General features: G+C 38.1%; 2 protein-coding genes across 8 annotated transcripts in view; one reads left to right on the top strand and one right to left on the bottom strand.

Annotated features, from left to right (window-relative positions):
• Positions 1-9,449, bottom strand: part of RELCH (RAB11 binding and LisH domain, coiled-coil and HEAT repeat containing) — a 118,802-nt gene extending 109,353 nt beyond the window's left edge. For 2 of the 4 annotated variants that reach the window (XM_054461277.2, XM_054461280.2), the window contains exon 1: positions 8,673-9,449. In XM_054461277.2, the coding sequence (XP_054317252.2) occupies positions 8,673-9,198 (526 nt within the window). In that variant the 5' untranslated portion in view covers positions 9,199-9,449. The remainder of the gene's footprint in view (positions 1-8,672) is intronic. The other 2 variants (XM_054461284.2, XM_063653782.1) reach the window with 1 other exon arrangement.
• PIGN (phosphatidylinositol glycan anchor biosynthesis class N) overlaps positions 9,403-22,761 on the top strand; it is a 139,087-nt gene continuing 125,728 nt past the window's right edge. For 2 of the 4 annotated variants that reach the window (XM_054461287.2, XM_063653783.1), the window contains exon 1: positions 9,657-9,848. The gene's annotated coding sequence lies outside the window, so the exon portion shown is untranslated. Of the gene's footprint in view, positions 9,849-22,761 lie in introns of all 4 variants that reach the window. The other 2 variants (XM_054461285.2, XM_054461286.2) reach the window with 2 other exon arrangements.

The following is a 22,761-nucleotide window of genomic DNA, read 5'->3' as shown; positions in this document are numbered from 1 at the left end:
GGATTATATCTAACTACAGGAATAAATTTGAAACAATTGGAAAGACATAGGAAAGAAAAATGACAGTTACACAGTAGATATATTTAGGAATGTCTATGGCCCAGAGAATAGTGGAAAGTCTAATTCAGGTAAAAGCAATGAACTTAATAAATTTGAGAAATGTTGTGATGGGGCCGGGCACAGTGGCTCACGCCTGTAATCCCAGCACTTTGGGAGGCCGAGGCAGGTGGATCACTTGCTTGAGGCCAGGAATTCAAGACATGCCTGGCCAACATGGCAAAACCTAATCTCTACCAAAAATACAAAAATTAGCCAGGCGTGGTGGTGCAAGCTTGTAATCCCAGCTACTGAGGAGGCTGAGGCACCAGAGTCACTTGAACCCAGGAGGCAGAGGTTGCAGCGAGCTGAGATTGTGCCACTGCACTACAGTTTGGCCGATAGAGGCCCACTATGTCTCAAAAAAAAAAAAAAAAAAGAAAAGAAAAGAAAAGAAAAATTGTGCTGGTATTTTCTCTCTCAGAAAGCAGAGGAAACACTAAATCCAATCCCAACTTAACAGAGGGGAACTACTTTATAAAGTAGAAGGGATGAAAAGTTTGTAAGAGAGCAATCGTAACATCTTAGTGTTGGCGATACTAAGAAAGGAATACTGAGCATAGTTAGATATATGCTCTCAGAGTTCTGAGAAACGATACGTTGGATCATGAAAGAAAGGTTTTAGGCCAGGCGTGGTGGCTCACGCCTGTAATCCCAGCACTTCGGGAGGCCGAGGTGGGCGGATCACGTGAGGTCAGAAGTTTGAGACCAGCCTGGCCAACATGGTAAAACCTGGTCTCTACCAAAAATACAAAAATTGGCTGGGTGTGGCGGCACGCGCCTGTAGTCCTAGCTACTCGGTAGGCTGAGGCAGGAGAACTGCTTGAACCTGGGAGGTGGAGATTGCAGTGAGCCAAGATTGCACTACTGCACTCCAGCCTGGCAACAGAGTGAGACTCCATCTCTTTAAAAAAAAAAAAAAAAAAAAGGAAGATGATTTTGGAAGGCTGCAAGCTCATAAGTGAAATGATTACATTCAAACATAAATGACTACCTCCTGATTAGCTGCCTTATAAAAATTTGAAGGCATGGTAAAAGAAATCTATCACCAAAAGGCATGTTACTTGCCCTCTCCACTTGATCATATGACATCTCTATTGTGCAAAGAACTGGGCTAATCATAAGAAATTACAGTCTAATTTTGATCAGAGCCCTAATGCTTCAAGCAGAAAAAGCATCACTCTTGCTAAGTTACTATAACCTGCTCAGTGTTCATCAATGTCATTACCACAATTTTTATCTTGCAATGTAACTAGAAAACAAAGTACTAAATAGAAGCTATCCTGGCTCATCTGGCAAAAATACAGGGTACACACACACACACACACACACACACAGAGTGTGTGTATATTCCAGCAAATAATATTACATATAAAAGACCTAATTGGTTTATCATGTAAATTTAGTAGGAACATTACAATGATGCTACAATAATTTATCCAAAACTGAGATTTCCTTAGAATATCTGCTAAAAGTAATTTTATTCAGTTAATAGAAATTCTGTTGAAAACATCAAACTTATAAAGCTATATATCCTGTTCATATTTGAATGTTTTGTAAATATGGATTATTCTTATAATCAGGAAAAAAATTAAACAGTATGAAGACTTCTTAAAGTATGTTTAAAAGCACAACTATATTACAGTATTAACTCAAGTCAACAGTTTTAGGGAAATAATTCACTAAATCTAAAATTATAAAGGTTAATAGAATTACATTGTTCTTAAACATTAAATAAAGAAAACCACTTTTTATTATACATTTATTGTTCTGAAGTATTCTGAATTTTCAGATCAGACACATATCAATCAAAATATATACAAAAACAAATCAAAATAATGTTTTAGATAATCCATACTACCAATCTTTAAACCGTTTATAATCAACCAACAAGTGCTTATTGAGTATTATAAAATCACACCCAAGTAGTATCAATCGATATGCTAAAATTGAATATATAGAGGACCTTTAAAAATAGGCAGTAGCCCTGTCCTAGACAATATAATTTGTGTGATTAGGAGCTTGGTTGAAATCTCCCAAATACAGTACTGAGCACAGTTTTATACAAGTATTTTAAAACTGTACTAAAGTTTGTACTATAAATGTCTGCATGTTTATAGGAGGAATATTTAAGAAATATTTCTTTTCCCCTTTATGATGCCTTCATTAAAATACAGTTCCTGCCACCATAGACCTAATTGTAAAAGTCAAAACTATAAAACTTATAAGAGAAAATCTTTGCAACTCTGGGGTAGGCAAATGTTTCTTAAAAGGACATACAGAACACAAATTATTAAAGAAAAAAACAGTCAACGGGATTTGATGAAATCAAAAGCTTTTGTTCACAAGACACACTGATTTTTGGGGTTTTTTTGAGACAGGGTCTCGTTCTTTCTCCCAGGCTGGAGTGCAGTGGTATCATGGCTCACTGCAGCTTCGGCCATCTGGGCTCAAGCGATCCTCCTATCTCAGCCTCTCAAATAGCTGGGATCACAGGCATAGGCCACCATGCACGGCTAATTTTTGTATTTTTTTTTTGTAGTGACGGAGTTTTGTCATGTTGCCCAGGCTGGTCTCAAACTCCTGGGTTCAAGCCATCTGCTCACCTCATCCTCCCAAAGTGCTGGGATTACAGGTGTGAGCCACTACGCCTGGTCTGAGACACATCATTAAGAAAATACAAAGGCAAATCAGACTGGAAGAAAATATTTGCAAAATTCACATTTGATAATGGACATATAGAGAACTCTTACAACTCAATAATGAAACAAAACCAACATGTAAAAAACCTTAATTTTAAAAAGGGCAAAATAATATCCCTGACGAACATCAATGCAAAAATCCTCAATAAAATACTGGCAAACCGAATCCAGCAGCACATCAAGTTTATTCACTACAATCAAGTTGGCTTCATCCCTGAGTTGCAAGATTGGTCCAACATACACAAATCAGTAATGTAATTCATCACACAAACAGAACTAAAGACAAAAACCATGATTATCTCAATAGATGCAGAAAAGGCCTTTGATAAAATTCAACATTCCTTTATGTTAAAAACTCTCAATATACTAGGTATTGAAAGAACATACCTCAAAATAATAAGAGCCATATATGACAAACCCACAGCCAATATCATACTGAATGGGCAAAAGTTGGAAGCAATCCCCTTGAAAACCGGCACAAGACAAGGATGCCCTCTCTCACCACTCCTATTCATCATGGTATTGGAAGTTCTGGCCAGGGATCAGGCAAGAGAAAGAAATAAAGGGTATTCAAATAGGAGGCGAGGAAGTTAAATTGTCTTTGTTTGCAGATGACACAATCCTGCATCTAGAAAACCCCACTGTCTCAGCCCAAAAGCTTCTTAAGCTGATAGGCAGCTACAGCAAAGTCTCAGGATACAAAATTAATGTGCAAATATCACAGGGATTCCTACACACCAATAACAGACAAGCAGAGAGCCAAATCATGAATGAACTCCCATTTATAATTGCTATGAAGAGAATAAAATACCTAAGAATGCAGCTAACAAAGGAAGTGAAGGACCTCTTCAAGGAGAACTACAAACCACTGCTAAAGGCAATCAGAGAGAGCACAATAAATGGATGCTCATGGATAGGAAGAATCAATATCATGAAAATGACTATACTGCCCAAAGTAATTTATAGATTCAATGCTATTCCCATTTAACTACCATTGACATTCTTCATAGAATTAGAAAAAACTTTTAAAATTCATATGGAACCAAAAAAGACCCCATATAGCCAAGACAATCCTCAGCAAAAAGAACAAAGCTGGAGGCATCATGCTACCTCACTTCAGACTATACTACAAGGTTACAGTAACCAAAACAGCATGGTACTGGTACAAAAACAGACACAGACCAACGGAACAGAAGAGAGCACTCAGAAATAAGACTGGATACTTACAACCATCTGATCTTTGACGTACTTGACAAAAACAAGCAAAGGGGAAAGAATTCCCTATTTAATAAAATGCTGGGAGAACTGGCTAGCCATATGCAGAAAATCGACGCTGGACTCCTTCCTTACAACTTATACAAAAATTAACTCAAGATGGATTAAAGACTTAAATGTAAAACCCAAAACTATGAAAAACCTTGAAGAAAATCTAGGCAATACCATTCAGGACATAGGAACGGGCAAAGATACATGCCAAAAATGCCAAAAGCAATTGCAACAAAAGCAAAAATTGGCAAATGGGATCTAATTAAACTTAAGAGCTTCTGCACAGCAACATAAACTATCAGAGCGAACAGACAACCTACAGAATGGGAGAAAATGTTTGCAATCTATGCATCTGATAAAGGTCTAACATCCAGAGTCTACAAGGAATTTATACAAATTTACAAGAAGAAACAAACAATCCCATTAAAAAGTGGGCAAAGGACATGAACGGACATTTCTCAAAAGAAGACATTCATGCGGCAACAAGCATATGAAAAAAAGCTCAACATCACTGATCATTAGAGAAAAGCAAATCAAAACAACAATGAAATACCATCTTAGGCCAGTCAGAATGGTGATTACTAAAAAGTCAAGAAACAACAGATGCTGGAGAGGTTGCAGAGAAATAGGAACGCTTTTACACTGTTGGTGGGACTGTAAATTAGTTAAACCATTGTGGAAGACAGTGTGGCGATTCCTCTAAGATCTAGAACCAGAAATACCATTTGACCCAGCAATCCCATTACTGGGTATACGCCCAAAGCAATGTAAATCATTCTATTATAAAGATACATGCATGTGTATCTTCATGGCAGCACTATTCACAATAGGAAAGACATGGGAATCAACCCAAATGCCCATCAATGATAGACTGGATAAAGAAAATGTGATACGAGTACACCATGGAATACTATGTAGCCAGCCATAAAAAGCAACAGGATCATGTCCTTTGCAGGCACATAGATGGAGCTGGAAGCCAGTATCCCCAGCAAACTAACAAGGAAACAGAAAACCAAACACCGTATGTTCTCATATATAAGTAGGAGCTGAATGATGAGAACACATGGACATGGGGGGTGAGGGTGACAGCATCAGGAAAAATAGCTAATGCGTGCTGGGCATAATACCTAGGTGATGGGTTAATCTGTGCAGCAAACCACCATGACACATGATTACCTATGTCACCAACCTGCACACCGTGCACATGTACCCTGGAAGTTGAAGGCGAAAAAAAAGGAGCAAAAGATTGAATAGGCATTTCATAAAAAATATACTAAGCAAAAGGCACAGGAAAAGGACCTCAGAATCATTAGTCATCAGGGAAATAGAAATTAAAGCCACAGTGAGATACTGCTACATTCTCACTAAAATGACAGATTAAAAAGCCTGAAAATACCAAGTGTTTAGGAGACATACAGAAACTGGAACTCTCGTACATTGGTGGTGGAAATTTTAAATGGTCCGTTTTGGAAAACCGTTTGGCAGTTTCTTATAAAGACGTAAATGGGAGCTTTCTTTATAATAACACAAAACTGGAAAAAACACAAGTGTCTTAAAAAACACAAATGTTTTTATCCCCCCCCTTTTAGGGATAAAACCAAAAAGGAATGATCTAGAAATACATACAAAGACATAGATGACTTTTAAAAACATGCTGAAGGCAGATACACAAAAAAATATGTTCTATGATTCTATTTATATGGAATTTTAGAACAGGCAAAACTTATTTATAGAAGTAGTTCTCAACTGGGGAAATTATGCCTTCCCCTTCCCTGGGCAATGCTGGAGACATTTTTGGTTGTCATAACTGGGGTGGCATAGGTATGGGGGTGGTTGCTAAAGGCATCTGGTGGGTAGAGGTCAGGGATGCTGTTAAACATTCTATAATACACAGGCCAGCAGTCACGGCAAAGCATTACCAGGCCCAAAATGTTGAACGTACCCAGGCCCAGGTTGAGAAATTCTGTTCTAAGTGATCAGTGGTGGTCTAGATGGAAGTAAGGATATTGAATGAAGGAATTCTGGGGATAATAAAAATGTTCTGTATTTTATTTTATTTATTTTTATTTATTTATCTATTTTTGAGATGGAGTCTCGCTCTGTCACCCAGGCTGGAGTGCAGCTGGCATGATCTCGGCTCACTGCAACCTCCGCCTCCTGGGTTCGAGTGATTCTCCTGCCTCAGCCTCCTGTGTAGCTGGGATTACAGGTGCCCACCACCACGCCTGGCTAATTTTTGTATTTTTAGTAGGGGTTTCACCATATTGGCCAGGCTGGTCTCGAACTCCTGACCTCGTGATCTGGCTGCCTCGGCCTCCCAAAGTGTTGGGATTACAGGCATGAGCCACTGCACCCTGCCGATGTTCTGTATTTTAATTGTGGTAGTGACTGATTTGTCAAAACTCACCAAACTGCACACACTTATAACGTGTAAATTTTACTGTATGCAAATTTTACATCCAAGTTGATGCTAAAAAGTATAGTGCCTGTATAAGACTATGTTAAACAGTTTAATCCATTTTTTGTTTTTTAAAACACATGCACAGAAAAGACAGGTAAGGCAACTACCATTAAACACAGGAAAAGCAAATACCATTGGTGGGATTATGGATAATTTTGAATTTTTTGTCCTGTTGTTCATTTGCTTAGTATTAAGTAAAAATTTAATAAACTTGATGTGTACACACACACACAGAGACAAACACACACACTTATATAGCCAGTACCTAAAACAGATACAAATAAATGAGGATAATAGAAAAGCATAGGTGCACATGAATATTTAATTGTGATATTTGATCATAAGACTAGTTATTTCAAGAAACTATAAAAATGTATAATGCAAAGGCACTTAGAAGTAAGGTTTTACTCTAAAACACTGCTAAACTATTTAATGAGCTCAATTATAATTCTTTCAATACAAAAAGTTTGCAAGGAGGAATTTTCACTAGAAACAATGCTATGATAGCCCTAATAAGACAGGGTGAAAAGGTCAAGAAATTCTTTAAAATTAAATGAATAAAGTTACCAAGTAAGGAATAATCCATTTCACTGTATTAATACGGTTGAAAACATAGCAGATACAATTCAGTTATGTTCATCAACAGCCAGGGACTGAGCAAAATGTGAGGAATTTATTATAAAAATGTCTCTGAAGAACTGACCAATGGAGAAAAATGGTATTGTCAACAAATCACATACAAACGGGCTAAAGGCTATGATGGAGGTTTGGAAGTGTTACAATGAAAGAAACCAAGCAACTACCTAAGCCTGGAGGAAGCATTTACAAAAGTGACATCTTAGCTAGACCTTGTCTCGTGAAAAATCATGAGATAATTTAGAAATCTTAGAAATAACACACAAAAAAACCAAAAAACAAAAAAAAAACCCACCACCACACGTAACAATTTTGTTACACTACTGTCTCATTTTATAGTCTTAAAGGTCAGCAATGAGAAAATCTTTTCCCGAAAAAGAAGATTATCCTACATATTGAGTAAGGAAATTATAACTACCGAGAAAATCCCATATCCAAGGGAGAAATATATTTAAGATTCACCTTGATAGAAAACGCACTCCTTAAGCTTCCACCACGTCTACGTTTGGCAATTTAAGTCTCTGGCACTATTCAAAAGCATAGTGATTAAAAAAAATCAATTAGGCTGCAGTTTAAAAATTCTATATGAATACTTGTTAATACAGAATTAATATATGACCTCATACTAAAACATCTCCATACATTAGTAAGGGAATATTTAAGATACCTCCCAAAAGGGAGACACTGGGAATTCTACATACAGTACAGTACATCTTTGACAGTAAGTTTTCAAGCCATAAGAGATGCTTACAAATATATGGGGTAAAAGATTACTCTATGCTGCTAAAAATCATTTCAACGAGGTAAAAAGGTCAATTCCTATCTAATGCAGAGAGAAAAGCCTGCAAGCTGGTGGGATGGTGAGACAGACTGCTGGTAGAACCTGTCTGCCTTGCTCCTTGGATTTCCTGTAATTTTGAACATTACTGAAATTAAGGCATTGAAACTGAATTACATCAACTTTATCTCAACAGAACAAATTTTGTGCAGCAGAAAACCCAATTTTGGCGGTGAAAAAGTCGTCCCAAAGACAAAGGGTCTTAAGTACATCTGAATTTTCGGAGACAGCAGCAGCGTGTCCTATTCTTTCTCTCCTGGCTCAGACTCAAAGAACTACTGCAGGCAATTCATGTAACACTATTTCCTGGTAGTGTGATTCAGGTAACTGGAGAAAAAGGAAAAATGCTTAAAGCAATAAACTAGTATAAAAGGGAACCTTCTGGAGTCCCGTAATAGCCAGTGAACTAGAAACTCTTGATATTTTATAGATACTGACACCAATAGGGGAGCCAGGAGCCAAGTGCAACACCAGCCAAGGGTTGGAGGCAGGCAGAGAGAACAGTCACTGCCTGATCCTTTTGCTTCCACCACAAAAGAGCGCCCCCACCCCAATACTCTCGTTCCTTAAAATGTCCCTAACGGGACCCACGCAGAAATACCCCCTCTCCCCTACAGTAACTCCGTACAATCCCAAAAACCCTGCCGGAGTGTGACAGGCTGCGTCCACTTACTGAGCTGTCCCCCGCCCGACGCTGTACTCGGTTCCCGACCTCCAGCGCCCCCAACGCCGGCTGCTCCAGGGACCCCTGGCGCCCCCATCCCCGGCGGGGTTCCACTTTGCCTCTCGAAGTTGCCTGGATTGGAGAAGTAGTCGCGCAGCCGAGGCAGTTCCCGGCCACTCTCTAACAGCTCGGTATGCAGCTCCAGGGCGGTCAGCAAGTATTGATCGCGCAACAACTGAGCAGCGATCGCATCAATTGACAATCGGGCCGGGGTCTCCCCGGTGCCCCCCAGGGCCACTGCAGCCGCCGACGCCTCCCCAGGGAGCCCTGGCCGCGCACTGCTTCCTAAGGCCACCGGATCCTGTGGCGACAGCGAGCCCGCAGAGCCAGGATCTAGGCCACTTCCGGCACCCAGCCGAAGTACTGCCCGCCGTTCCTCTGTTGCCGCTACCTCGTCATCGTCCTCATCCGAATCGCTGAGAAATGGATTCACGCCGCCACCACTGCCACTACCTCCAGGCGCCATCGCCGCCATCTTATCCTGTCAGGAGTGCGGGCGCCTCCCTGACTGGCTCCGACAGGCCGCAGCCCGAATCCTCTAGGCCTCAGGGGACACAGCGCACCTCCACAGCCCCGGCCTGACCACGTCCTGCCTCCCGACTTAGAGACAAGGAGTAGGCTCCAAGGCAGGAGATCCGGATGCAGCTGCACCTGATGCCTCAGCCTCTGCAGCACCAGCAGCCCGGCTTTGCAGGCGTCTTCCTGGTCTCCAGTCTCGCGAGAACTGGAGCGTGCCCTGCCCCTCTCCCCGATCTAGCCCCGCCCCAGTCCACTTCAGCTCCGCCCATTCCCAGCACCAGATAGCAAAGATTGAAGGCCCCGCTCTCCGCTCAAAAGCAAAACTCCACCCACGACTCCTCCATGATTGGTCAGAGAAGGAAGGCGCGGAGCGGACTGACGGGAGACTGACCCGAGAATTATCGCGAGATCAGCAGCTGCCGGGCAGGTGTTGGGGGCGTTCCGGGATTGAGGGGTGGTTGTAGTGGTGGGTTAGGAATACCCTCCCGGCTATCGCTTCAGTGGGTAGAGGGGACCACTGCCCGAGAGCTTTAATGGAGCTGGGTCCTGCATTCGCGCTGAGGAGCCCTCGTTTTCGAGATCAGGCCTGACCGGGATAAGCTCCAGGTAAAGTTCAGGGACCAGTGCGCGGAGGGTGTCGGCGCCCAAACTGTGGTGTCGCGCCCGCGGACGCGCTGTTTTCCCTAGTGCGCTGCACTTTTTCTCGCTATTTGCTGCCAGTGGTGACATTTTGTCCCCACGGATAGCAAGTGCCCAGGCCTGTAGTCAGAATGTGACTTCCCTTCTTTTCCCTTCTCTGCCACATGCTTGCACACTCGGGAGGCCTAGCGATAGCACGACTTCTCAGCCCCGGAGTTGGTCCTGCCTGTGGGTGGGGACGGGGGCTGGAGAGACTAAACGGAAAAGGGAACGCTGAGGTTGGCATTTGCCTGGATCTGGGAACATCCTCGAGTTGGAAAACAAATTGTTAGGTGCTCAATAAACGCTTAGGATTTAATACACGATTTACAAAACAGGGACCCTTCAGAATATCAAATGCTGTCTCACCAGTAGACAGATAAGTAAACCTAAGCCAAGAGTGGTTGATATAAGATCAGCTCCACGCCGGGCGCGGTGGCTCACGCCTGTAATCCCAGCACTTTGGGAGGCCGAGCCGGGCGGATCACGAGGTCGGGAGTTCGAGACCAGCCTGACCAACATGGTGAAACCCCGTCTCTACTAAAAACACAAAAATTAGTTGGGCGTGGTGGCGCACGCCTGCAATCCCAGCTACTCAGGAGGCTGAGGCAGGAGAATCGCTTGAACCCCGGAGGCGAAGATTGCAGTGAGCCGAGGTCGCGCCACTGCACTCCAGCCTGGGCGCAGAACGAGACTCCGTCTCAAAAAAAAAAAAAAAAAAAAAAAAAAATCAATTCCGTTAATAAGGAGTCAAAGGAATTAACATCATTTCTTTTATGTCCCAAACGATTCTTTTTCTACTGTCTCCTGCAACATTTCTGACTCGTTAATTCAGGCTAGAATCAAGGTTTTGGAACTTAGAACTATTTTAAAAGTTGAATGCTTCAGAGAGTTTTGTTTTTTTAATGAAATGTTAGCATATAAAGTACATATCCTAAGTTTAGAAGATCAACGTTTATCTTTTATGTCATTCCTTGATTATGATCTGAAAAGGTAAAGGAATTTCCAGTCAATACAATTAAACTGCTATTTCTTATGGCTCCTATTTTTTTCACACACAAATGACCACTTTTGCAGGCTTTAGATTTCCTTTCTTAGTGTACAGCTTCCGGTAAATGCCAAAATACATAGGCAGTAGTAATTAGTGCTATCAGGTAAGTGACATATTACATTCAGTGTGTAGTAAACATTCCACGGTAAAGTATCTCCCGTTAGCTCCATGGAAAAATTAAAATAGAGGATTCTTACATAACCTTGGGTCAGGTTATTGGTTTACATGTAAAAGTGTGCCAACAGTTAAGAGTAGGCTTTAATTTCAATTTACCCAGGCTCAATAAACTAAAATTTTCATTTGAATGGGGATTTGGGATTTGGGTTTTTAAAATTTTATTTTTGCTAGAAGTTTTTTAAAAAATAGTACCAAGAATTTAAACTATTTTTTTATAGGACATTAGTTCCCAATGTTTTAATGATAAATAGTTTTCTGTGCCATATATTAAAAGTAAAACATGGGGAAAAAATCCCCCCAAATAGAATCGAAATGGCAAATACTGTATCCTGTTAGAGATTTCTTAGCAAAAGGGATTGCTGATCTGTATTTTAGTTGGACTTTCCAGAGAGATTAAAATGGAACCAATTTCTGGAATCCAGGAATGGAGGATTAGTGAATGGCATGGGAAGGGCATGATTAGAAATGGATTGTTTATATACAATATTTCCATCTCCATGATTGGGAAATTGAGAAATCTCCTGCATTTAGGATTCCTGAAGAGGATTATGCTTAGAAGATAGAAAAGCTTAAGTTCAGATCCCAATTCTACTCATGATTTATTGTGAGACCTTGAAAAAGTTACCTAACTTCTCAGCCTCACTTGCATTCATCTATCAAAGGGGATAAAGAAAGTACACAGAATTGAGAATGTTCTTGTTCAAGTGTCTGGTACCTGCTACACAATAACTGTTTCTGTGGTCACTTATTAATTAATGAAATATTAGTATATGTTGAGAACATTTGACAAGTTTTTAAAAATAAAACTAGTATCAATCGTTTTGGCAGTGCAAGCCTGAAAAACCAATTAAGTCAGTAGGGCTGAAGGGAGTATCTTTAATTTGGGGTCTAAGTTCTAAAGCACAAGTTGAAAATAGATTTAAAATGTTTCCTTAGAGAGTTGTAAGAACTTGCATGTAGAGAAGTTCTTCCCATACAAATCTGTAGTTTTCTGCTTCTATTTCTGCTTCCTATCCTATAACCATGAACTTGTGTGTTTGATCTTGTAAGCCCATAAGAAATCAACTGCCCAGTCTTCCCAGTAGGTACTTTTCTTTTCCACAATACACAGAGGTTTGGTTATTCGTGAACAATTTATAAGTAACACACACTGGAATATTAAAAATTACCGATCGCTACTATAATAATTTATTATTAATAGTGTTGGGAAATTTCCTTTCTACTTAGTAAGATTTTCATTAATCTATACCCTTACAACTAATGTTTCATCTGACTAATGACAGTTATTAAAGCTTGTGCCTTAGCAATGAAGATGTAAAAGATGCCTTTTTTCAAAGCACGTCAATCATTTTAGTATTTAAAAAATTATTTTAGGCTTTAATAGTCTTAAAAGAACCACAAGTAATGTTCTGAATGCAAGTTTTGGTTGACTTGAGGTTTTAGTAATACCTCATGTTTTATTGTTTTTCAGTGTGTGGTAAAATATCCACAGATAAACTAGATAACTTGTATTGGTACATGAATATATCTTTTTAAAATTTTAATAGTTATGCATTTGTTTTGGAGGTATTTCTTTTTCAATAAATCTAAATTGTGATTTTCTTTAAAGAGAAGTATTAAGTAATATTTAGTATTAAGCAATTAAACTAATTAAAATAAGTAGTTCGTGAATGCTGATATTTTGCAATCACTACAATTTTATTTACATTAATAGTAAATTACTTTATCATAAAAGGTTTAGTTTTTTTTTTTTTTTTTTTTAAGTATTCTCAATCTTCACATCTTGTTCTGGAGGAACAAAAATGGAAGCAGGGCATCCTCTAGTGGCTGTAGTGCATATTGCATTTACCCTTGAAATGATAATTCTAAATAATTTATTCAGCAAACATTTGAGTCCTTACTAAGTGCATAGGACTCTGATGGGTGTTGGAGATGCCCCGTCCTGCTGTCATGGAATTGTGGTGAAGTGACAGAGACAGACGTTAATTCAAATAGTCATAGACAAAGCTATGTAATTACAAACTGAAGTAAAAGTTTTCGTTTCTGACTTAACCTGCATAGTCCCTGAGGAAGTGATGCTTGAAATGGAATGTTAGGAGAGAGTGGAAGATAGGTTGCAAGTGCATTCTGCAGAGAGGAATTGAGCCTATGAAGGTCTTATAACAGTGGGATACTTGAATAAAAAAAGGGGCCAGTGATGTGAGATGTTACAAAGTAAAGGGGAGTGCTATGAGACAGGGTTAGAAAAGAAGGCAGAGGCTAGTCTATAAAAGACCTTGTTAGTCACATTAAGGATTTTAGTCTAGATTAGTATGTGAAAAGGCACTGGAGAGTTTTTTTTTTTCAGCTGTGACTTCATTTTTAAATTTATTTTTAAATTAACATATACAATTTTATGTATTCATTGTGTACGTGATGTTCTTCAGTATATATACATTGTGAAATGCTCAAATCTAGCTAAGTAACAAATGCATTACCTTACACATAGTTATCATTTTTGTGATGAGAAATTTGAACATCTACCCTCTTAGCAGTTTTCAAGAATACAATATATCATCATTAACTAGAGTCACCATGCTGTACAACAGAGCTCTTGAACTTATTCCTTCTATCTAACTCTAATATGAATGCTTTGATCAGTATCTCTACAATTGCCCCTCCCTGTGGAACTACCCCAGCCTCTGGTAACCACCATGCTGCTTCTAATTCAGTGGGGTCAACTTTCTTAAGTTCCACATAGGAGTGAAATCATGCAGTATTTGTGTTTCTGCACCTGGCTTATTTCACTTAGCATACCAGGCTTCAGGAACATCCGTATTGTTGCAAACATGTCTTTTGACTTTAAAGACAGTGAATGCTTCACAGAAGGCACTGGAGAGTTTTATACAAGGGGTAAGATGTTCAGATTTTCTTTTGAAAAAAGAAACGCAAGTAATACTCTGGCTACGTGGCAAGAAATGGATCAGAGAAGGGTTAGAGTATATAGGGGTGACCTATTCCTGCATTGCAGTAGTTCGCGTAAGAGATAGTATACATCTTAAATTACAGAGGTGTCAATGGAGATTAAGACACATGAACAGATTCAAGAAACACAAAGTGGACAATTGTTAGATTAAATAAAGGGGAAGAATAAGGTGTAAAGAATGATGCCTATTTCTCAGACTTACATACTTGGTGGGAAGGTGGTGCCACCTACTGAGATTGTGAACACTAAGGATTTAGTAGGTAGTAGACAAGGCTCATGGGAAATGTTATGAATTTGGTTTTAAACCTACTCAGTTTGAGTGTCTTTGAAATGTCCATGTAGATTTATAAAGGTTCGGGTTACATATATGGATTTGGAGCTATAATTTGTTGAGGCTTTTGCATATTAGGTGATAACTGAAGCCACAGATATGATGAAACTTGCCAGGATAGAAAGTATAGAGTGAGAAGGAAAGACAGCTGAGGACCAAGTTTTGAGTAACTCCAAAATTTAGTGATCAGATAGAGACTGTTCAACATTGGTCAGAGGTGTAGGTGAATAATGAAAGCAGTAATGTTCATAGAAGCCAAGTGATAAGAGCCTATTAAAAAGGAGAAGGCAGCCGGTCACGGTGGCTCACACCTGTAATCCCACCACTTTGGGAGGACGAGGTGGGTGGATCACCTGAGGTCAGGAGTTTGAGACCAGCCTGGCCAACACGGTGAAACCCCGTCTCTACTAAAAATACAAAACTAACTGGGCATGATGCTGTGTGCGTGTAATCCCAGCTACTTGGGAGGCTGAGGCAGGAGAATTGCTTGAACCTGGGAGGTGGAGGTTGCAGTGAGCCGAGATCCTGCCACTGCACTCCAGCCTGGACGATAGATAGGGTGAGACTCTGTCTAAAAAGAAATAAAAATAAAAAGGAGAAGGCGACTGGGCCCAGCAACTCACACCTGTAATCCCAGCACTTTAGGAGTCCGAGGTGAGTAGATGACTTGAGCCCAGGAGTTCAAGACCAGCCTGGGCAACATGGCAAAATCCCCTCTCTACAAAAAATACAAAAATTAGCTGAATGTGGTGAACATGCATCTGTGGTCCCAGCTACTTGGGAAGCTGAAGTGGGAGAATCACTTAGCCCAGGAAGCTTAGGTTGCTTAGAAAATGAAGACTAAAAAATAGCTATTAGATTTTGCACTATTAACTGTCTTTACTTTCTTACGAAGTAATGACAATGAGGTTTAAGTTGTTTGAGATTTAGGTGGTCAGGAAAAAAAAGAGGTCACATTCAGTCTTTTCAAGAAGTTTGACTGTGTTGGGGAGAAAAGGGCAATAGATGTTTAAAATTTTTTTTATTAATACTGATATTTATGAGATGTATCCTTTTCAGAAATATAGTATTTCATTATGAATAAACAATTTATCTGTTCCCTATGGTTAGATATTGTTTCCAATTTTTTATTATTACAAATAGCAAAAGCCAACATTTGAATGTAAAGGTTTAAAACCTGTGTCTTTCTGATGTGTAATTTCATCATAGTAAATTCTACACTAGTAGCAGTACTAATACTTGTGAGCTGGTTAAAAACATAAGCTGATGTCTATCTCACACCATATACAAATAATTATTTTTGTTTTCGAGGACACAAACCAACACAAATAAATTTTAAATAATGAAAGGTAAAAAACAAAAATCTAAAAGTATTAGAAGAATATATGTGACATAAGAACCAGGGAAGTTTTCTTCTATAGTACAAGACACAAAAAACTCACACCAGAAAGGATAAATGTTTGACAAATTTTACTGTATTAAAGTTGAAAATTTCATTTTAACAAAAGGCTCTGTGAACAAAATTTATATATAAATGTGTATATCTAGCCATGTATAAACACACACACTATATAAACATACACACACATATAATTTTAATGTACAAGTCAAATAAAAGTTCAATAACCCTAATCCTATCTGATCAAAGGATATGAATAGGCAATTGAAAGGAAGAGAGATCCAATTGGCCAATAAAAACATGAAAAAATTTTCATACTCACTAGTAATCAGGCAAATACATATTCAAATAACAGGATGCCAATTTGGCCTGTTCAAATTGTCTTAAGGTAAATATGACAGTACCAAGCAATTGGGGGGATTTAGAGATATAGAAGCTTTCATACATTGCTGGAGAGTATCTAAATTAGTATGGACACTTTGCCAGTCACTTGTAAAGCTGAAAATTTTGTTTATTAGAGCAATTCCACTTATAGAGGTGGCTTTCAATCTTATTGGTCCATAGAATAATTTGAAATAAAACTTTCAGTACAGGTTATATACATGCAAGAATATTGATGTGTGGATACACAGGAAAAAAACACACTTTTTCAAAATAAAGTATTACAGTACTTTGTGATGTAATATATTCTCTATTTTATCTCATCCTATTGTACTGTATTCTATTTCATTTTTAAAAAAAAGGAAAGAAGGCTAATTGCAGTCCATGAAATTATTTTGTTATGGGTCACTACTCTACAGTTTGTAAAAATTCTAAAAGTCTCCACCTTTACCATAAGAGAGCAGCTTAATTGTCATATTATTTGTAATCGTGACAACTGCGAGCAATGTTGATCAGCAGGATAGTGTTCAATTAAATTGTAATAGAGTCATATAATAGAGTATATGTCTTGAATGTTTGAGATCATTTATAAGGCTTTTTTGGTAGTACTGATTAGAATAAGCTTATAAAAGAAATAATGGCTTTGCATCTATACTGGTAAAAATTAATTTCAAGTAAGGTGGGGAAAGCAGGAATGGAAATGATGATGATTATAATATTAATGTAATCTTGTAGAATGACAGATGGCTTTTATTTATGTATGTATTTATTTATTTTGAGACAGGGTCTCACTTTGTCACCCAGGCTGGTGTGCAGTGGTGTGATCTCAGCTCACCGGCAGCCTTGATCTCCGGGGTTCAAGCAATCCTCCTGCCTCAGCCCCACAAGTAGCTGGGACTACAGGCATGCGCCACCATGCCTGACTAATTTTTTTGCATTTTTTGTAGAGATGGGGTTTCACCACATTGCGCAGGCAGGTCTCAAACTCCTGAGCTCAAGTGATCCACCTGCCTCGGCCTCATAAAGTGCTAGGATTACAGGTGTGAGCCATCAGGCCTGACTGACAGATGGCTTTTAATTACACAATTGACTGGGTTTAACATATATACTCTTCATATAGAAGAACATCAATTTATGTAGATGCCTCGTGCTCTCAGGAGGTGGAGTGTAACTCCTCGCTCTTTAAGTGTTGGCTGCACGTAGTGACTTCCTACCAAAAAGTGTAGTATGAAATGGGGGAACATTTACATGGAGAAACTTTACAGTGAACTTTACAGTGGAGAAACTGAACAAACCGCCTCAGTCAAGTGGTCAAGTTTTATATTAACAGTTTAGTAAGTCATGTTGACAGTACCCTTAATATGATGTGAACAAAATGGTACTTTATGTATGTATATTTCCTCTCCTGAACCCCTAACCCCAGACTTACCATGAGAAAAACATCAGATAAATCCCAATAGCAAGACATTATACAAAATCTGACCAGTACTCCTCAAAACTCACAAGGTCATCAAAACAAGCAAAGTCTGAAAAATTATCACAGCCAAGAGAAGCCTAAGGAGACATGGTGACTAGCTGCCCTGTGGTATCCTGGTAGAGTTTTTGGAACAGGAAAAGGATATGAGATACAGATAAAAGATTTTGAACTCAAGTGGGCATGAATCATCTAAAGAACCAATAACCTCTATTCTACTTGCCATGAAAAAATTTGAAAATTAGTTCTCATATGGGATTTTGTAAAGTCACATAGAGTTTACGATTAAAAATGACATAAATCATGATGAAAAAATATATACCCAGAATAATAAGCAAATGAACTAGTGCTAATTATATGGCTTAATAGTTTATCTGATAATCTTGTATGCAGGCTCCAAGTACTATCTTACAGTTTTTCTTTCCTCTTCTTTTTTTTTTTAAGTGGGTCTTGCTATGTTGCCAGGCTAGCCTTGAATTCCTAGGCTCAAGCAATCCTCCCGCCTCACCCTCCTAAGTAGCTGGGACTACCAGCTCTGTCTTACAGTTTTGGCTGGTTTTACTTCACATCATAGGTTTGTGTATTTTTAGTAAATGTTGAAGTGGTTAAGAACACAATCTTAGGTGACATTACCGAAAATGGCAGAGTACGGTAGTTTATTATAAGGGTTAGTTCCTCCACTGAAACAAGCATAAGGGGGCAGAGTGACAGGATCAACTGTTTTGGGATTCTAAAATCTGGTCTGACATTTACAGCAACCAGGAGACTGCATAATGAAGAAGAGGGCAGCTGAATTTCAGAGTACTGTGGCATTTAATCCACTGGATTACCATCCTCATTCACCATTGTGGCAATGGCAGCAGCTGTGGGGACTATGGCCCACATTTCTGGTGTGACTTGCTTGTATTTAGCATGGACTTTGTTCTTAAAATACTGTGGCTGTGCATTTTGACCTGTCTAGTGGTTTCCTGAGTGACCAATGTAGAGGCTGAATTTTGTCCCATCCTTATCCCCAGCAAAAATTACATGTAATGTATGCCCAGAAAGATCCTGAGAGGTCCCTATGCTTCTACCTTTGGAAGATCTGTGAGCACTAGACAAGCAGAAGGTGAAGGCTAAGGCAGAAGTGTAGGTGGCCAAGCTTAGTGTGAGAGTACTTCAGCTGAGAGCCAGACTACAAAAATTTGGGAGAGTACTATTTGTTTCTGTTTTAGGCATTTAAGGAAATCTAAATCTGCAATTGGGTGATCAGTAAGATAACAAAACAGAAACTTTAATGACCATAAACAAAAGGAATAAAGTCTTTGCAAAAATAGTTTGGGAAAGTTACTAAATGAAAGGCTGAACCCCTCAAAAATCAAAAGAAAATGCCAGAATTCTGGAATCTGATTTCTAGAATTACTGCATTATAATATTCAAAATATAAATTTCAAAGGAAAGTTACAAAAAAGCATACAAAGACTCAGGAAAGGATGGCATATTCACAGAAAAAAATAAATAAATTGGTGGAAGCCACCCTTGAGGAAGTCCTGACATTGGACTTAGTAGACAAAGACGTTAATCATCTGTCTTAAATATGTCAAAATGCTATGGGAAACCATAGATAAAGAACTAAAGGAAGTCAGGAAAGTGATGTATGAACAAGATAAGAGCATCAAAAGACATAGAAATTATTAGAATGAACCAAATAGAAATACTGGAGCTTAACAGTACAATAATTGAAACAAACTGTTCACAAGAGGGATTCAGCAGCAAATTTGAACAGGTGGAAGAAAGAATCAATGAACTTGAAAATGGGGCAATTGCAATTATAGAAGCAGAAAGAAAAAGGAATGAAGAAAAGTGAACAAAACCATAAGGACCTATGGGACAGCATCTTTAATTCATAAGCTTTTTAGTATGGTTTATGCCAATGTGAACATTAAATCACTGACAGCCTGTAAGTTTAGCAAATCATGTTTGACAAGAACAAAGGTTACCTGAAATCAGAGCTATCCATAAAACTTGTGGTGGTTTATAATTATAACAGTGTATCTTTTGAGTATAGATTCAGACTCCAATTTTTTTTTTTTACTTTTTATTTAAAAATAATTTTTAGATCTGTGGAAAAGTTGCAAAAACAGTATAGAGTTCCAGTACACCCTTTACTCAACTTCACCTAATGTAAACATCTTACGTAAACATCGTATAATTATCAAAACCAGTACATTAGTATTTGTATAATACTATTAACTACAGATCTTAGTTGAAGTTAACTAGTTTTTCCACTATTTTCTATTTTCTCGTCCAGTTTCCCTTGTTGTGTTTAGGTAAGTCTCTTTAACCTCCTCCATTCTTTTACAGAGTACTTGTCCATTATTTTGTAGGCTGTCTCAATTTGGGTCTATCTGATATATTACCATTATTAGATTGAGATTATGCATTTTAACAAGAATACCACATGTTCTTTTGCCAAGACTACCATGTTTTGCCTTTCTCAGTGCATCTGGTCAGGATTACATGATGTTAGTATGTCTTACTATTGGTTATGTTAACCATGACCACTTGGTTAAATGGCGTCTGACTATTTTCTCCATTGTTAATATTTTTCCCTTTGTAAGGAATAAATATTTGGAGAAGTTTCTTTAAGACTGCAAATATCCTGTTTCCCTGAAACTTTGATCCATTGATTTTAGCATTTATCAACGGATCTTGGTGGCAATAATTACTGTGATGTTTGCCTAGTTGTAATTTTATATTTCCCTCATTCCTGCTACCTGAATTAATTGAAATTATTCTATAAAAAAGAGATATGGGATTCTAAACTCATTAATATCTCATTGTATTCTGGTAGAGCTAAGGATAATAAGTCATTACTTGATAAAGTAATTCTCTCTAACATAATGTTAGAGAAAATTATCAATTATATTCTCACTTGATTTTCCTTTCTGGAATTTTAGATACTCTTTTATAGCCTAGTTATATATCTCATTAAATAAGTTATTTAAAAATAAAAATTGCCTGAAACTTCTTGTTCATTTCTTACCTTTTCTTTATCTGAAATTTGAGACAATAGAGCCTGTACTTCCTAATTGGAAAGATTAATTAGCTAATGATGGTTCCTAAGATACCTAGGGGGAATTTTACAAGCTTTCAAGGACTTTTTATTAGCTCTCTTCCTGCCATCTTCCCCAAAATAAGTAAAATTTCTCTTTGACTTGATGCTGCATTAACTGTACTTTTTAGTGAACTGGGGGAAAATAAATAAAGTTCAAATATATACTCATTCCACCAATGAATCATAAAGTGACTGCACTATGCCATTAAGTGGTGAGCATGAGTGAACAGAAACACAGTCGTTGCCTTCATTCTAGCTTCTATTCTAGTCTGAGGATACACATTAGAAACATGCATTTGGCCGGGTGTGGTGGCTTACACCTGTAATCCCCGCACTTTGGGAGCCCAAGGTGGGATGCCATAACGAGGTGAGAGAGGCATGCAGGGCCATGGAGGCAGTGGAAGAACACAGGATATTACTCTTGGAACAATGGAAAGCTCCTCACAGACTTTAAGAAGGGAAAAGATCTAATCTAATTTACATTGAAAGGGAAGAAAATGGAAATTTTATGGGGAATGGGTTAAAGAGTTTTAACCTTTAATCTGAATTTTGGGGTCAGTACCTGTGTATAAAATTCCTGAAGAACAGTTAGAATGAAGTATAGTGAACAAGTGAAATGTACTACAATTTGTAGAGTAAAATATATAATTACTTTAGATGAAGGGAGAAACTTACATTGTGTAGTTTTCTGCAGTTTGGTAGGGAGACCATTTGTAAGTTATTGAAGAGGTCCAGGTGAAAAATAATGCAGTTAGGTGATGGCAGTGAATGTGGAGAAGTGAAAACACGAGTTCTTTTGAAAGCAAAACTCAACTGGACACTGAGTTTTATACATATAATGACATAAACATTATATATATTAAATATATATATTATATTAAATATATAAAAAATATATAAATAAATATATATTATATATTATATATAAATAAATTTATTATTATATATAAAATATATATATTATATATATTAGTGAACACTGTGAGTCTGTAATCAAGAAATTATATTAATTTGATTAGGGGAGTTGTTTTCAGATCCTCTTAAAAGCTTTTTTGAGGGGGAGGGGATTGAATTGCATGACAGTTTAAAAATGGTCTCATTGTCTCGTAGCCATGATTTTTATAGGAACTAAGTAATTGTATAGGACATTCATTTTTCTGTTCAGCTAGTTGCTATGTATGTTTTTAAAAATATTGTGCTTACCTAAAGCACTTTTAAAAATAATGCATTAGCATTAATTTAACTGATTTAATTAATTAATATTGGGAATTTAATAGGATCAGAGAAAATATGAATAATATAAGCTTCTATTGGATAATGCAATGGTTAAAAGTAAATGTGTCTATGATGGTAGTTAAGTCTTTATAATTGTTTACTCATTCATCTCCCCTAATTAGATTTTTACTGCTGCATATTAAATAACAGTATGAGCTGAGACCTCACTTCATGTCTCTGGCCTTCAGCTTGTTCTTTTGTGAACTCAAAGTCTGACTCAATTGCCTTTGCTTTATAATATGCCATTTCTTCATATAGGCATAAACATTTACTAAAGAGCTATTAATGGGTCAGTCACAGGTGGAAGAATGTTGTGAATATAGAAGTGACTGGGAGTGTGTCTAAAAGATCATATAATTTGGTATGTAAAACTGAAAAAGTAAATAATTACAGCAGTGAACTAGGAGCTACTGTGGAAGTGTTTCTAAGGCAGATGATGAGAAGATGAGAAATGATCAGTTTTTTTTTGTTTTTTGTTTTTTGTTTTTTTTGAGTTGGAGTCTCACTTTGTCGCCCAGGCTGGAGTGCAGTGGCATGATCTTGGTTCACTGTAAACTCCGCCTCCCAGATTCAAGCGATTTTCCTGCCTCAGCCTCCTGAGTAGCTGGGATTATAGGTGCCCACCACCATGCCCAGCTAATTTTTGTATTTTTAGTAGAGATGGGGTTTCACCACATTGGTCAGGCTGGTC

The sequence above is a fragment of the Pongo pygmaeus genome, chromosome 17, assembly GCF_028885625.2.
Source record: "Pongo pygmaeus isolate AG05252 chromosome 17, NHGRI_mPonPyg2-v2.0_pri, whole genome shotgun sequence".
NCBI lineage: Eukaryota > Metazoa > Chordata > Mammalia > Primates > Hominidae > Pongo > Pongo pygmaeus.
Note: the sequence above shows the minus strand (reverse complement) of the source record. Positions and strands in the feature narration are given on the sequence as shown.